Consider the following 15,030-nt stretch of genomic DNA (forward strand, 5'->3'; position numbering starts at 1 on the left):
GACAAACCTTTGATTGGGAAAAAAAATTTATGGAACAATGTCAATATATTATTAGATTTTAGATTTTTCAGTATCCAAGTGCAATGCTTGTTAAAAAATATAATCCTATCACTATTTTATTATCTCCTAACTAAACTGTAATTGATTATTGATCATTACTAAGAACCTTTAAATACGCCATAAATAACATCTAAAACATGAAGGGAAATGGTTTCCCAGGACCAGGATTGAGAAATCCTGAGTACATTGTGTTGAAGAACACCATAAAATGCTTGAAGCACTTAATCTAATCTAGATCTTATCTACAGTAGATCTAATCTAAACAAAATCTAAATATTTTGTCTGTACTTATTTATTTCAGACTTAAAGCACATGATAAAATAATGCAATGTTGTGTTGCATAAATATGTTTCTTTATTTCTTACTATGTTGTTGGCTTTTATTTACATGTTTTGCTGGTAAAATGAGTAGAACATTTTAACAGAATTAAGAAATATTTAAATGGAAACGAAGGAATTTTAAGACATAATAAAATGGTTAAGTTATTGTTTCTTTTGCTGCTTAAGAAGATACATTTTTGGGACTGGTGAAAACAACCTAAAAAGTGTAATTTATGAAGAATGGGGAGAGGTTTGTCTTGTCTCTTACTTCTAATGTACGAGTTAAAAAGGACACCAGTAGCACTAGTGTATGTCTGCAACTTTTACAATATCATATACATATACACAAGAGATCAGTCTATGAATGTAGACTCATCTGTTGTATATATATGTAATTATACATATAAACATATAATACCTTTGTAAAAGGATTTGATTCACTACCTTTCACCATTCACAGACGTGTTATAGTAACCGACTCTGCTCTCTTACATCTGCAGAATGAGAGAGAACTCTTAAATGTCTGATTTCACAGAGGCAAGCCTGCTGAGAGGCAACTAGTTGAAATGCTGGAGAGGTACTGCAGAGGGTTAAGATATTAACATGACGCTTGTAGTAGCACAAGAAAGACAACTTCTCCATTGACATCTGTGCTTCTGCGGATGACTTATTGCTAAAAAAAAATTCAACAATTCAGCAGATAAAACTGTGGTTTCCATCACATCCACCTTCAGCCCCCTCCATTCTGTCTCATCTGACCTCCTCTGCTTGCGTGTAATATTGCCATGGCAACAGGCACACAAGAGAGACATGAAGGATGATACAGAGAGGGAGGTGAGTCATGCTAATCTTGCTTTCCTCTTGAAGAAGCTAGTCTGCATTCAGGTTTTTGAGGATTAACTTTGAAACTTTGTGGCTTTGAAACTTTGAAATAAAGAGGCAGCAGTGTTACACTTGTTGCATCCACATTTGTCACAAGAGAAGAATACTTCTATACCATAAGAGGTATACTCTAGTGCAGTGGCAGTCAATCAGCATTAGAAGTTAACAATGTTTAAGCACAGAGTTTCTTCTCTTTCACATACAACTATTCTCCAAAACAGGCAGGACTTCTTGCAAATAAATGCTCACCAACTGATGAGTGCTTCAAACATAATATAAAATATCTAATTTGCTACTAAACATAGAACATTTTTGCTTACAGAAATGGAAAAGATTGGTCATAAAACAACAGAGTGACACATGGCATAAACATGTTACAGAAATAGTAAAAAAGCTCATATGTATGCCCTGGTTACATTGCCTCCAACTACATCCACTACAATACTTTACATCTGACAAAAGATGTCAAAGTCTGCTCTTTCAGTAACCGTGGCAGTGTAAGGGTACACACATACTTTATGTGGGGATCTGCTTTTCAACCGAGAACTGCCTGCTCACTGTAAACATGCACACAGTGATAGTGGAAACCTGTGTTCCTGCATATTGCATCTAGCTGCTATGACTGGAGCTTTTTTTTGATGGTTCTCATGTTAACACACGGCGCTATTTCTCCCGTGCTCCTAATGGTCAGACTGACGATGCCATACCCAGTTACAATTCATGTATTAATGCGAGTGCAAAGAGAGAGTTGGGCACAGCTATAAATTGAAGCAATGGCACAAAACATTTTCATTTTCAGAAGTGTTGAACGTTTTCTGCTCATACTGAAATCAGCAGGACAAATTAAACTGGCAGGCCGCCATGGTCTTGGTAGTTAATGGAAAACACTGCTGTGAGTTTTAAGCACTGCATCACTACACACACACAGCTAATTGCTTAATATCTAATCAATACAAACTGAGCAGTGTTCCTAGCAGAAGAGCACACAACAAAATGAATTTTGAGGTTTTACTGAAAAATATTTAATTTGTCCATGTGAATCCGTTGAGTGTATTTGGAACAGTTTTTTTATGAAATAAAAGAAGAGCTGAAAAGTCTGAAGGAAGCGAATGCGAGTGGAGAGAAAAAAGGGAAATAAAATCAGGTTTGCATTCTTCACTGCAGGTGGCACAAGATGATTACCTTAATGTTAAATCCTGCTGTTATCCTGATGTCACTTCATGTCAATATTTTGATGACTAATGAAGACATTTTATTAGCAGTCGTCTCTATGCTTAAGATGAATATTAAACAATGTTTAATTTCTGTAAAACATCCAAGGTTGAATTTGCAGTTTCACAGTAGTTGTATTAACTGGAGATGCAGAGAATGACAAGTAAGCAATGAAAATTTAATTCAGGGAGATCTTTTTGAGAAAAACACTGGACTACATTGGATAACACTAACTGAATGGCAGAGACAAAAGGTTTTGAGCACAACTATGAGGGACTGAACAGCAACTTGCAAATTGGTTTAGTAGATTAGTGTTCTTGCTGACCAGGAAGTAAAAATTAACAACATTTTTGTTTGTGACAAAAGGACCCAGTAACATCTCTAGCTTCCAAATATACAACACACTGTGATATTTAAGACTGCTTTGCTTTTATAAGAATTATGACTTCAATATTATTCAACTATACCCTTTAAAAACATACCAAACTAAAAACAGTACAGGAAAGCCCTAAATGCTAGAGTTGTGAAAAATGTCTTTTTTGACAAAGGGCAATTTAGTGACTCAAAAACTCATTCAGGGTACCCTCAAGCTATGTCCCAATTTGTCCACACAGCTGGTCATTTTATAACTCAGTCACATTAGCTCTGTAAAATAAAAGGTCTGACTCAACTATGTGCTTGGAATCTTTCAATATGTATAAAATTTAAATGGCATATAAATGAATTCAGTGCAACTTGTAAACTACTCCTTTGACTTACATCAAAATTGTTGAGGGCGTAGGCCAGCTCTCCACCTCCAGCTGGGTGACTGAGTGCTGAGTCCTCAGTGGCAGTGGCCTGGGCAGCATTGGAGATTCCTGAAACTGCATGCTGCAGCTGCTTGTAGATCAGGTCACGGTTAGCCTTGTAGGCAGCCACATCAGGGTGCTGGAGGCAGGCACGGGATGCTGTGTACAGCATTGGGATGTTCCTCTGTAGCACCCCGCGAGCAGCTGCCATTTGATCCTTGTGGTGGACATCTTTTAGTTCCTGAGAACAGAATGAGATTAAAAGGAGAAGAAAAAGGTGAAATAGATAAACCGGAAGATGAAATACCTACAGGGGGAGCGGTCATAATGTATTTTAATTACAAAATGGGCCTGTCGTGCCCTTGTGGAGACACCAAGTGTGAAAGAGTTTGTTCTGGATGACCCAGATATAATTCTCTCCCCTGTGGTAACACAATACTCACGATAAGGCCATTATAATATGCCTTTGCAAATAAATCAGTTTCTATTCAGACCTCTGTAATATATTGCAATTACATCTTCATATAAGGGACAAAAGAGCTGGTGATCATTGGCATTATCGATTTATGGTGGATACAAAAACGTAAAACTTCTCCTCCAAATGGAATAGTCCCAGGACTCCATAACTGATTGAGATGTGCACAAAGAAAAATGTCTTTAAGCCCCATTACTTCCAGCATTCACTTTGGGTTAAACACACTTTTCTATCCATAAAAAAGCAATTACAAGTAATTTGCTAAAAGAAAATCAGAGATCAATTTGGCAAGTTTTCCAAATAAGGGTAATACAGAGAACAAGAATGGTCTAGTCTAGTTTTATTTAAAAGCTTGTCAGGTATTCACCTAGTACTCGCTGAATTCAAATTTCTTGACTTGATAAAACTTTCTTGATATAATTTGACTTCTGGTGGTGATGTGCATTTGCCAACCAGTCAGGCTGCAGTTTTACATTCTTGTCTGTCGTGACTCAAAACGTTTGTGGTGAAGACACAAGGAATTGAAAAATACAAAGGCTTATTAAGTATATTTCATTCAAATTGGCATGTGCATTCTTCAGATAATGTATTTTGTACGGTCACTGTGACCTTCAGTTCATACTTGGGTCTAGGTCACTGATGATGCAAATAACTAAACACCGGTGAGCAGTGGTCTGATTAATTTATACCACAAAGATGTATTTTAGCAATTGTACATGTGTAAGGACATGAAACCCAAGAAGTTAGGGTCGGCAGAAGCTATTAATTTAAACTTATTTGTTGTAATAATTTAAACGTAGGTTGTAATTGTGTTTTATTGATAGTTTAGATACTGTGTATGCTAAATGTTAACATTTTATTAAGGTTTTAATCTATAGTTATGTAGCTTGTTAAAGCAGTGTGTAAAATAAGTAACTAAACATTTGTGTTCCCTTACCCTTATATATGGCATTAACTTTGCATAGCTTGCTGATTTAATTAAAATTGTGAGAAATCTTAAAATACATTAAGATCTTGTCAGTTTCCTTTAATTAATGTCTCCTGGATCTGTAAAAATAGGAATAATAACAGTAATAATAATAAATAAAAAAGTAATAAAGTAGTTTTACCTAAAAAATGCACTTTACTGTGGACCACTACATTGCGAGTAAGCCTTTGTTAGTGGCATCTTATTATAAGGAAATACTGGCCTGAAGCCAGTACTCAAGAGAATAAGACAAAAGCGACAGAAACATGGAGAAATTCAAACCATTACATTTCTTGGACTGATGAGAAGACTTTATGCACTAGCAGCTTAGAAAAATTGGGTGTTTTTAAGTAAAGGACGGCGGAAAGACTCAGAATGGAAGTCGACAAGCTAATAACTAGCTCCATGCTAACTAAAATCTGCCTGATACTAACAACCCACGGAGTGGTGGCAGACAAAATACATCAATTCCCAACTAGCGCTTGTATACTCGGACAAGGTCAGTAGTTCAATTGAACGGAGCTCAACCGTAGCTCAACTTTATCGTGCATGAAAATGTACTGAGAGAATCCTCTGCTTCAACAATCAAATATCAGGTCTCCTTTGTGCAACTACTCCTTACCTGCTGTCTCTTAGCAGCCATCATATTCAGCTTGTCCACTTCTGGTTTCAAGGCCTTATATTGGATTCCCAGGTCCTGCTCTGTTCCTGCATTACGCACTTTCACCAGACTGTCCTCCACCTAAACAAAGCATATGGAAAAGGTAAGCAAATACTTCAGTTGAAAATTGCTTTTGTTCTTGAGACTTCAAAAGATAACTTGGTTCAAAACTGCCTTGTTTACAAAACTTGTATTACCATAATCCTTCTGAGCATTAGACGGCTAATTTATCTACAGTATCATTGTCACAAAAAAATGTATTTCCGTTATAATAGCTTATAAATAAGCAATGCTTATATATACACTCAGTATGCATACAATCAAATGATCTCACCAGTTTCAGTTGCAGTAGAAGTTTGTAGACATCAGACATGTCTGCCAGCACCAACAGATGTGTGACTGCTGACAGGAGGGCTCTAGCGGCACGAACCATATTGCCTCTCTTCACAGAAGAGCAGGGGTCTTCTGCAAATTCTCCAGAAGCTTGGCGCATTGACTCACCTAAGAATAAAAAAGGAAAAAAAAGACATTAACTCAAAGGTTCAAATTGAAACTTCAAATGAAATGTCACTCAAAATGGACTTTTAAGATAAAATCTATTTAAAAATCTTGAACTGAGACACGGAAACTATTTTCTTTCTTATCATTAACTGGTGTGTATAATTATCCAAACAAATACCTCCCCAACAGGAAAATTAATGCTTTAAATGAAAACTTAAAAAAAGTTCTTTTTTTATGATGAGAATTTTTTGTGTATCCTAATACCGGTATATGCAAAACAGAACGTGGCGCAGCAAAGCACTGTTCCACAGTTCCCTTTTCACTGTTGCACCACACATTCTAAGGGCTTAGCTGAATAAGTAACTGTTTTTTTGCAATTGCAAAAATGAGCCATTCACCACCACCTTAGCAGAAAACATATGTTAGAGCACCAAGAATGTATGTACTTCCGTTAACCAACTCACACACATAACTCCGCCACTCCCCCTCTCTTGCCTGACCACTCACACACATTCACCTGCGCCTCTCTCTCACTGGAGCACTCACTAATGCATGAAAAAAAATACTGCTTCATATCTTGAAATCATTTTTTGTTCATACCAACCAGCACTAGAAAAGATTACATTTTATTAAATATTCAAAGTGTAAAAAGGGTCTACAGTAGTTGCAGCAGTTATATGTTGTAGTAGCAGTGGGGTACTGGTGCCAACGGCAGATTTCTAGGAGGAGTCAACCCATTCACAACGACAAGTTTATAACATTACAAATGAGGAGGAGTGTTCGGGAGAGGTGTGACAGTTCGGCACATTTTCCCAGCCTAGCTATTGTGGCATGAGTCAAAACATGTCACACAGAACAGCAGAGACACACACAGACACCCACACCTCTTCAGTGTCCAGTGATCATTTCTGCTTGAAAACAGAGCAACACCAACACACACAGTGCTCTAAAGGGAAAAAAAGAGGTCATAGCCATAACAAAAGGCTCACTGTCTGGTTTTGTCCAGCACCATGCTTTGTCCTACATTAGCTGCTCCTGCACAGTTGACTGGACACACAAATGGACTTTGTAGGCTAACATTATGAACAAGACATTAATTCGGTCACCAGTTTATTTCAGTGGAAGCACAATCAAAATCCAAACAATTGGATGAGATGGAAATGAATGCCTCATCAGCATGGTTACAAAGCAAAAAAGGATTAGTACAGCTCCATAGAAGATGCAGAGGAAAAAATAAAAGATGACCAGCACCAAAATGAGCAATTTTCTTCTGTGAATAAAGTGTGCTTCGTGAGAAAAAAAACGTAGAATTAATGTACCACTCATTCATTCTTAGCCGGTTTTTACCATTGTGCTTAGTATGGTCTTTTTTATGATAATCGCGTGTAGAGCAAAGCTCCTTCGTTTTTCTGCACTGCCTAAAAAGAACTGCTTAGAAAGCAGCTGTGCTTCCCGTTTTACTCTTCCCCGTCCAGACTCCTTGACCCTAAACACGGTATCCTGTTCTGATAATCATGGATAAATTCAAAGATGTAGAGGCCAAAACTGGAAAACGCAATTCTTACACACTGGCTATGCCCAACAATGCATGTGGACAAATGTTTTTCATTCATGTTCTAACACTTTATCCTCCTCATGAGGGCTGTGCTCATCTGGAGCCAATGGCAGCTGACATAGGGTGAAGAGGCTGCCAGTCCATCACATCGTTTTTTTTGATATATTAAGCATTCATAACACTAGGGTCACCAAAATACTTAACTCACAACTGAGCACATTTTTTAAGTTTTAGTTACTTTTTGGTCTTTGATATTTTTACATGTAATTTTAATCATGTTCACCAATTTGTTACATGTAGTGTCATGACCTTCGTTATTCTTGTGTTATGTGTGTTGCTGATGTAACACTTTAATTCCATCACATGTGTGGTGTATGGATAGCTGGATCCACTTATCTATAATGAGGTCAAAGCATTTGTGTACAATAGCAATTTTTAAAACACAAGTAAACCCGCTATAAAAAAGGTGATAACTTATTTTACATTGCCAACAGGAATTTGTTTTTTTTTTCAATGTATAGAGAAACACATTGGAAACCAATACTTGGAAAACTAATTCAACAGAAGAAAGCAACATGGAGACCAGTAACGATGCTACAATAGTTAAATATTACTTTTCACTCAAATTCATCATTCAAACCCAATGGTGACAGAACGATTTCAAAATGAAGCTTCAACAGAAAATTATTAAATGTGCGTTAACATAATGCATGTTGTCATACTCGTTAAACTGAAAAAGGTGTAGCATCAGCAGGTAGACAACTGAACAATGCGTTTCCATTGCCAATGATCACACTTGGAGCTGTAGTAGTTCTTTTTCTGTTGCAGAGTTATTTGACCCGGGAGTTATTGACAATTTCATCATTTCTCTTTCAGGCAAAAGTCAGATGTTAGTGGGTGTTGGTGGTTTTTGGACCAGTAGAAAGTGGTTTAAGATAACAAGCATGTTGTACTGTGGTGTCGGCCAGTGGACTGTTTTCTGGCTACGCTTTGTGTTCCTATACTGAACAAGAGAAAACTATATCTGTGACCCCTCAGAATCATTTCAGTCTGGGATTTTGATTCCCATCATTTCCCTTCAATCATCTCCCTTCTGCCCTTATCACTTCATATTTTATGCTCTCATATATATATATATATATATATATATATATATATATATATATATATATATATATACACATAACTCAAAATGAAGTTTTCATACAGCTAAAATATTTAAATGCAAGCAGATGCACCTACAAAGACATCCTATGTTGGAAATTATCTACATAGTTTGTGTGAACACAACGTAGTTATTTTTTCATATTTGGAAAACAAGAAATACATACTATTGTGAATCCCAGTGAATTTATAGAATTCTGAGCATTAACAACTTCAGAGATGTTGCTTTACTGTCCTCTTTAAACTTTCAGTTTCATCCATTTCAGCTTCACCAAGGTTGGAGAAGTCCATTTCATCCATTTCAGCTTCGCCAAGAAGGGAGAAGAAATCCATTCCTTTACCCAAATATTATTTTGTACAGTATCAAAAACCATAGTGTTAATCACAATTTAGAACCTGACGTTTATGGCAGCAGCCACTGATCTCATCTTAAATATCAGTAATGTTATGTTTGTTTATGTGAAGTCATAGTCTCAGCTGTAAAACGCAACACTGCAGTGAGTGAGACAAAATTATATGAAACATAAAACCAAATACTAAAATGAATATACTAAAATACAATTGTTCACAGGGACATTACATGATTGAAGAATTGACTGACTGAAGAGTGAACAGTCAATGTTGCAGTGCTTGGTTAAAAAAAATAATCTTTACAACAAAGATCTCACTGAGACTATGACCACGTTGAATCAAACAGATCTCAAGTTGGTGTTGGAAATGATTGACAACACAGACCTCAAACACAGTCCACACTTTTGAGCTGTAATTCCCCCTTCAAACAAAATCAATAAGGCCATTTTCAGGGGCAGATAGTGATCAGTGCTCCTTTAATAAACCTCCATCCATCTAACACTTACCTGCAGCCCACCAGGTGCAAGATGAAATGATTAAATGTATCACACACAATAAGCCTTCCAAATAACTGAACAGCAAAGGCACGAGACAGGGGGAAGGGTAAAAAGGAGAGCACAAAGCAAATACTAATGTCTGAGTAAGTCAAGTCTTTGGAAGGGTAGGACATATCTATGTATGTGATAAATATTATGTGGTAAATAAAGTAAATATTCAGACAATAAACTATAACAGCAAAAACTAGAATTAAAACTAAAAAAATCCAACTAAAATTAGATTTCAAATAAAATAAGTGAAGTGGTCCACTAGCCTATTCTATATGCATTGTATACATAATCATCCTTGTTAGCAAAGTATCTCCTTGTTTAAATGCTTGGTACACCACAGCTGGTTAGACAATGTTTTCTTAAATCCAACGGGGTAGGGAGGGTGTTACTCTTCTCAATGGCCATATTATCAGTCTAGGCACGCTCCACTGAGCAGCATGGCATAGCCGACAGCCAGACCTAGGCACCAGCTAACAACAGTCACTGAATTCCAGCCCAGTGACAGCCACAACGACAGTAACATTCCTGGGCACTGAGCACTGCACAAGCTATCTAGTGACGTGACATGTCATCTACCTCCCAACTACTCAGAACAGTAATCGAGCAAGGGACATAGTATAACTCGCTGGGCATCTGGGGAGAAGAGACACAGTGACACAGATGTTGCTTCACAAGGTGATAACAGCCACTCTCAAGTCATAGCTCCCTGGTCTCAATGGTGTGCTACTGTGTCAAAAGAGAGTCAGATATCCAGAGCAGAGGGGAATAATTGAGACTTGCAAGTGTGGCTGTTAGATGATGGAACCTGTTATCACAAGACAAATGGTAATTTCATTGGCCAATGATTTGATGGTGGATTACTGTTTGAAACTTGCAGGAGGCATGAAATTGAATTGGAAATGGACTGTGTGTGGGTTGAGTCCCTGAAGGCAGGTGGATATAGCCATTTAAATACATTTGACATCATCTGTGACATCTATGCACCTTGTTTCCTCTTTATACTTTCATGATACACTTCACATTCCTATTCTGATCTCCATGGAAACAACAAGAATTTGAAGCAGGTTAATAACAAAAGGAAACAAACATTCATACACATGATGATAGATAATTTTTCAATGCAATAAGCCGGTAATCCACTAAGCAGCCAAGCAGATAACCTTTTAAACAGAATGCCATCTCTACTATCATCATGCTTCCAACAAAGACAAGACAAGCCTCCAGGTGTTTGATGATTCACTTGTGATTTTGTCATCACCAACATCACAAGCTTCAAACTAATATGCTCGACAGCATGGCACAGATATCCACAAAATGATAAGTCTTAGTAGAGCAACAAACATGTAAATCATAGTGAGAGATGGCTTTACACCTGAGAAATGTCAATCAAAAGGCGTTAAACTATAAAAAATGACATTGAATTACTCACATAGGTCAGAGCCATTTCACCTTTCCACATTAGTTGCAACTATTGTCTTTTGTATTGTATTTTCTTTTCAATAAGCACGGGTCTACATAGGAGAGCACAAGGACTAGATAGATGGACAGACAGCCAGATAGATAGATGTTTTCTGAGGCTGAAAAAAACCACCTCAGTGCAAATAACAAACATTACATGGAACCTTAAGATTCACCATGCCATCATTACCACAAGTTTGTTGCTGAAATATTCATTCAGCTCAGCTTGACCTACATTTCATTAATAATAGAGCACAACCTAATTATTGGTTAGCTGATAAATTGGCTCATACAAGCCATTCACAGACATATCAGAATCGGCAGTGTTGAAGACTCAGCGGTGTGTTCCTCGAGGCTTCAGACAGACTCATAATTGGCTTTCTTTCTAATTCCCTGTATTTGATATGTATTGGTCATATGAAGACTCATTGTGATCTGATCGGCTCCAGACAAAAAAAACCAGAAGAGACAATACACAACAATTGAGGGTTAAAAAAAGAGCAAGGTTTGTGGTAATTCAGTCCACATACCTTATGGGCAACCGAAAACTGAGATAAAAGAACCCCTACATTGAAATGCTCTCTTGAAGAGGCCAAGGTGATGACATTGTACAAATACTAAAAATTAAAAGTCTATTAATGAAGTCCCTGAAAACCAATTGCAAAAGGAAAACTATAAGGCTCAAAGCATATACATATTTCAAAGTCTACCACTGGACCGGATGATATGTTCTCATGGCTTGTTATTTATTTATTATCTATCCTATCTTAGGAATTACTGTGTTCAAGATAAAAACCATGCACTGTTGCAATAAGTATTTTCAGTATACCTTGCTTACGGACATCTTCCACAGCAGCAGTCAGCTCATCCTTAAGGAACTGGCTTTCCTTTGCAATCTTTTCTCCTTTCTCCAGGAAGTTCTGGGTAGCATTCTCTACTGATGCAGCCAAAACATGAGCCTTCTTGGAGCGTCCCTTTTTCTTGTTTGATGGGCCTTTGTTGCTGGAGTTTACCAAAGTAGTGACCTATGCATGGCAGGGATACAAAATTAGTCAATGTGGCCAGTAAAAGCTGCTTCAGGATCATAAATGTAGTAAGCAAAATGTGGATATTATGTACCAACACAAGAAAATAGCACTTTAATGAATTTATGACCTTAGTAAGCGTAAAGACAATTTCTTATCAAAGGATTTGTGTCCATCTGTGAAGTTTCGCCATAGAATGTGGTATAATAAAAAGGCAATCATGAATAAACACTTCACCTTAACTGCTTTAACATGTTTGTAAAGAAAACCATGTGGATATTGCATATTTGTGTTATCTGAACAAATCCAATTATTATCAATGACCTGGGTGACAAGGGGCTCCAGCAGCCTTTCCACAGCCAGAGTACGGATCTCTAGACTCTTTGGGTCCCATTTAAAGTTGATGTTGGGTGTATTGATGGTTGTCATGGTGTCTGGAATTCTAGAGGCAAAAAGTTCACAAAGTGAAGGAACAAAAAGTTAAAACATGCATAATTGGCAGATGACTCATTTTTCAAATGCAATGATGACACACCATTAATTCTGCATCAAATAAATAAATACCAAAACAAGCTGGATGTCTGTTGCCAAATTAGATGATTGTGGTTGTATGTTATAAAAGGATTGCTTTCTGCTATGCCAAAAAGAAAATATACTGCAGAAAAAATTGCTTCAATCAATCTTCTGTTAGGATTTTCAGACTAGTCACCAAAGGTTTGTGTAACAGTCCAAATATTACAGTCCACAATGCTTCAACTTTCAGAGAATGTCTGCCAAATCCAGATCACACTAACACTGAGGCCCAATTTCGATTTGTCTCTTCAGTCAGTGACTGCAGCTCCATTGATTAGCTATCAAACATGGAGGGGCAGGGATAATCAGCAAACCCAGAGGGCTCAGGGGCTAAAACAGAAAAGCTGGTCATTTGTATTATAAGAACAATACTTAAGCTAGCTTTTGGCCTTGACTGTTGTCAAAAAGGCTGAAACAGAGGAAAAACACACACACAACAGCCTTAAAGCATGACTACAATGGCTACCTTACATCCAAATTTACTGGCAGGTATGCAATACTTCAATCACAACAATCTATGACACATTTTACTTTTTAATTTAAAAAAAATGTAATACTGGAGTTATATACCGTTATTACTAGGGTTGAGCAACATGGCCAAAAACAAAAGTTCAAATCAGTCAGCATCATCATTATCATGATAAAAAGTCAGACAATTTAATTTAGAATTCTGATTGTATGTTAGAGTTGAAAAAAACAATAAAATTAATAAAATAAAATAAATTGTGATTTAAAACGTCTTTGGGTTCAGAAAAAAAAGTTTGGTAAGTAGTGAAATGTTTCACAATTCTGAGGCAAAGCAATTGAGTGTTGTGTGTCACACTACATAAACATATACTATATATCTATTATACTGACATGAAGAAAACTATATTGGCACTGCTGTCAAAATCCTACACTTCTATACAGCAATACATGACACATAATTTGACACACAGTAATACTAAAATGTCAAGAAATTAGGATGACCTCCAAATATGAGACATCTGTGATGTAATACCAAACACTGCAACTGTCTGAGGTCTGGACATGAACAACTTTGAAGTCAGAGGCTATTCACGGAAACATAATCACATTAGCCCGTGCTAGCCCATGCTAGCTCAGAACACTTGTACCTGAAACAATCATAAATACAGCTACAGTCTGTGGATTAACCAAAATAACTGCGCCATAGCGGGGTGAAATCACGTTTACTTCCTCAGTCTGGGTGTGGCTACAAAGTTTCAGAAGCAGATATAACTCTCTGCAATGGCAAATGAAACCAAAGCTACCTGCGGTAGGGCTGAGGACTACAGGTGATTGATACGTGCGTGTGAACTGGATTAAATTTCCATTTAAGATTCCAACGAAGCAGAATTACATAATTGGCCCAAGAGAGATCAGCGAACCAGACTGCATTGAGATAACTTAAGTCGAAAACTAATAAAATATCAAGGACTTTTGTTGGCATCACTACTTGTGAGATAGGGTGGGTCCAACACCTCAGCTAGCTGCTAACAAGCAACGTTAGGTGGCGTTCCACCTGTTGAAGCTAACTTTTACCTGAGTTAGTATAGATTTACACAGCTGAAGCAACGTTAACTGAGACGGTAACAACAAACTGGTGCGGTTATGTAGAGCTTATGACCCGGTGTTGACAATTCAAATCCTTTCAACAGTTAATTTATTTTAAAAGATAATTAACAGTTGAGCCAACTTAGCTTACCGAACGCTACGTTACCTGCTAACGCTCCGTGTCCCATACACTGTACCTTGCTAACGCTAATGCTAACCGCCACAACAAACAGCAACGTTAGCCCTGTTAGCCTGCGCTGATGCTCCGAAAACTTTGACTTGTCGATAAAGAACCGTCTGTTACGCGGGGTAGCGGCTGATATTTTATATCTAAAGTGCAGTCGACCGAAACCGTAACAAACTTACCGACAACAGTCCACTAGAGAAACTGGAGTTTAAAAGTTCAAAATGGAGGAATGAGAATTACGGAATTCCTTGCTTCAAAAGTTTTCCTCCCTCTTCCTCCCCCTCACTGATTCAGTGAAGTTGTGCTCCTAACTCCCGGACGTACAAAACACTTCCTGTGTGTTGACAAGTATAGCAAAAGATGAATACTCCAGTGTCTTAATCGATCTCTAGCTTTGAGTTACCTGTGAAGTTTCGGTCAAGATTGTTTCTATGTCGCAGGCTGTTGCCCAACAATGGGTGAAGCGGAGGGCTTGGGGGGGGCTGGGGCGGTGACCGAGTTCCTGAACTTCCTGGCAGCGGGGCAGGGCGACCACAGGACGCAGCAGGCCCGCAAAACCAGGAGGCGTTTAGGGCGTGGCACTCAGTGTGTGTCCATATATGGATTAATTACTGCTTCCACTACTTTCAAATCATTGTGGGAGAAGGCCAAACAGAGGGAGTTTTATAGCAAGCCGTTTTGATATTTATGACAAAACTTTACTATCTGGAAGCAACATTACAGATCCAAATTATGAATCATTGTGACTA

At 37.7% G+C, this 15,030-nt stretch overlaps 1 protein-coding gene across 2 annotated transcripts in view; it reads right to left on the reverse strand.

The window, feature by feature from the left end:
- The window catches only part of ctnna1 (catenin (cadherin-associated protein), alpha 1), a 72,606-nt gene extending 57,776 nt beyond the window's left edge, over positions 1-14,830 (reverse strand). The window contains exons 1-6 of one of the 2 annotated variants that reach the window (XM_058649202.1): positions 14,685-14,830; positions 12,292-12,409; positions 11,772-11,967; positions 5,700-5,866; positions 5,327-5,446; positions 3,234-3,503 (exon numbers count right to left, since the gene is read on the reverse strand). In XM_058649202.1, the coding sequence (XP_058505185.1) occupies positions 3,234-3,503; positions 5,327-5,446; positions 5,700-5,866; positions 11,772-11,967; positions 12,292-12,396 (858 nt within the window). In that variant the 5' untranslated portion in view covers positions 12,397-12,409; positions 14,685-14,830. Of the gene's footprint in view, positions 1-3,233; positions 3,504-5,326; positions 5,447-5,699; positions 5,867-11,771; positions 11,968-12,291; positions 12,410-14,460 lie in introns of both variants that reach the window. The other variant, XM_058649201.1, reaches the window with a different exon arrangement.
- Positions 14,831-15,030: the final 200 nt, after the last annotated feature.

This window comes from Solea solea, chromosome 14 (genome assembly GCF_958295425.1).
Source record: "Solea solea chromosome 14, fSolSol10.1, whole genome shotgun sequence".
NCBI lineage: Eukaryota > Metazoa > Chordata > Actinopteri > Pleuronectiformes > Soleidae > Solea > Solea solea.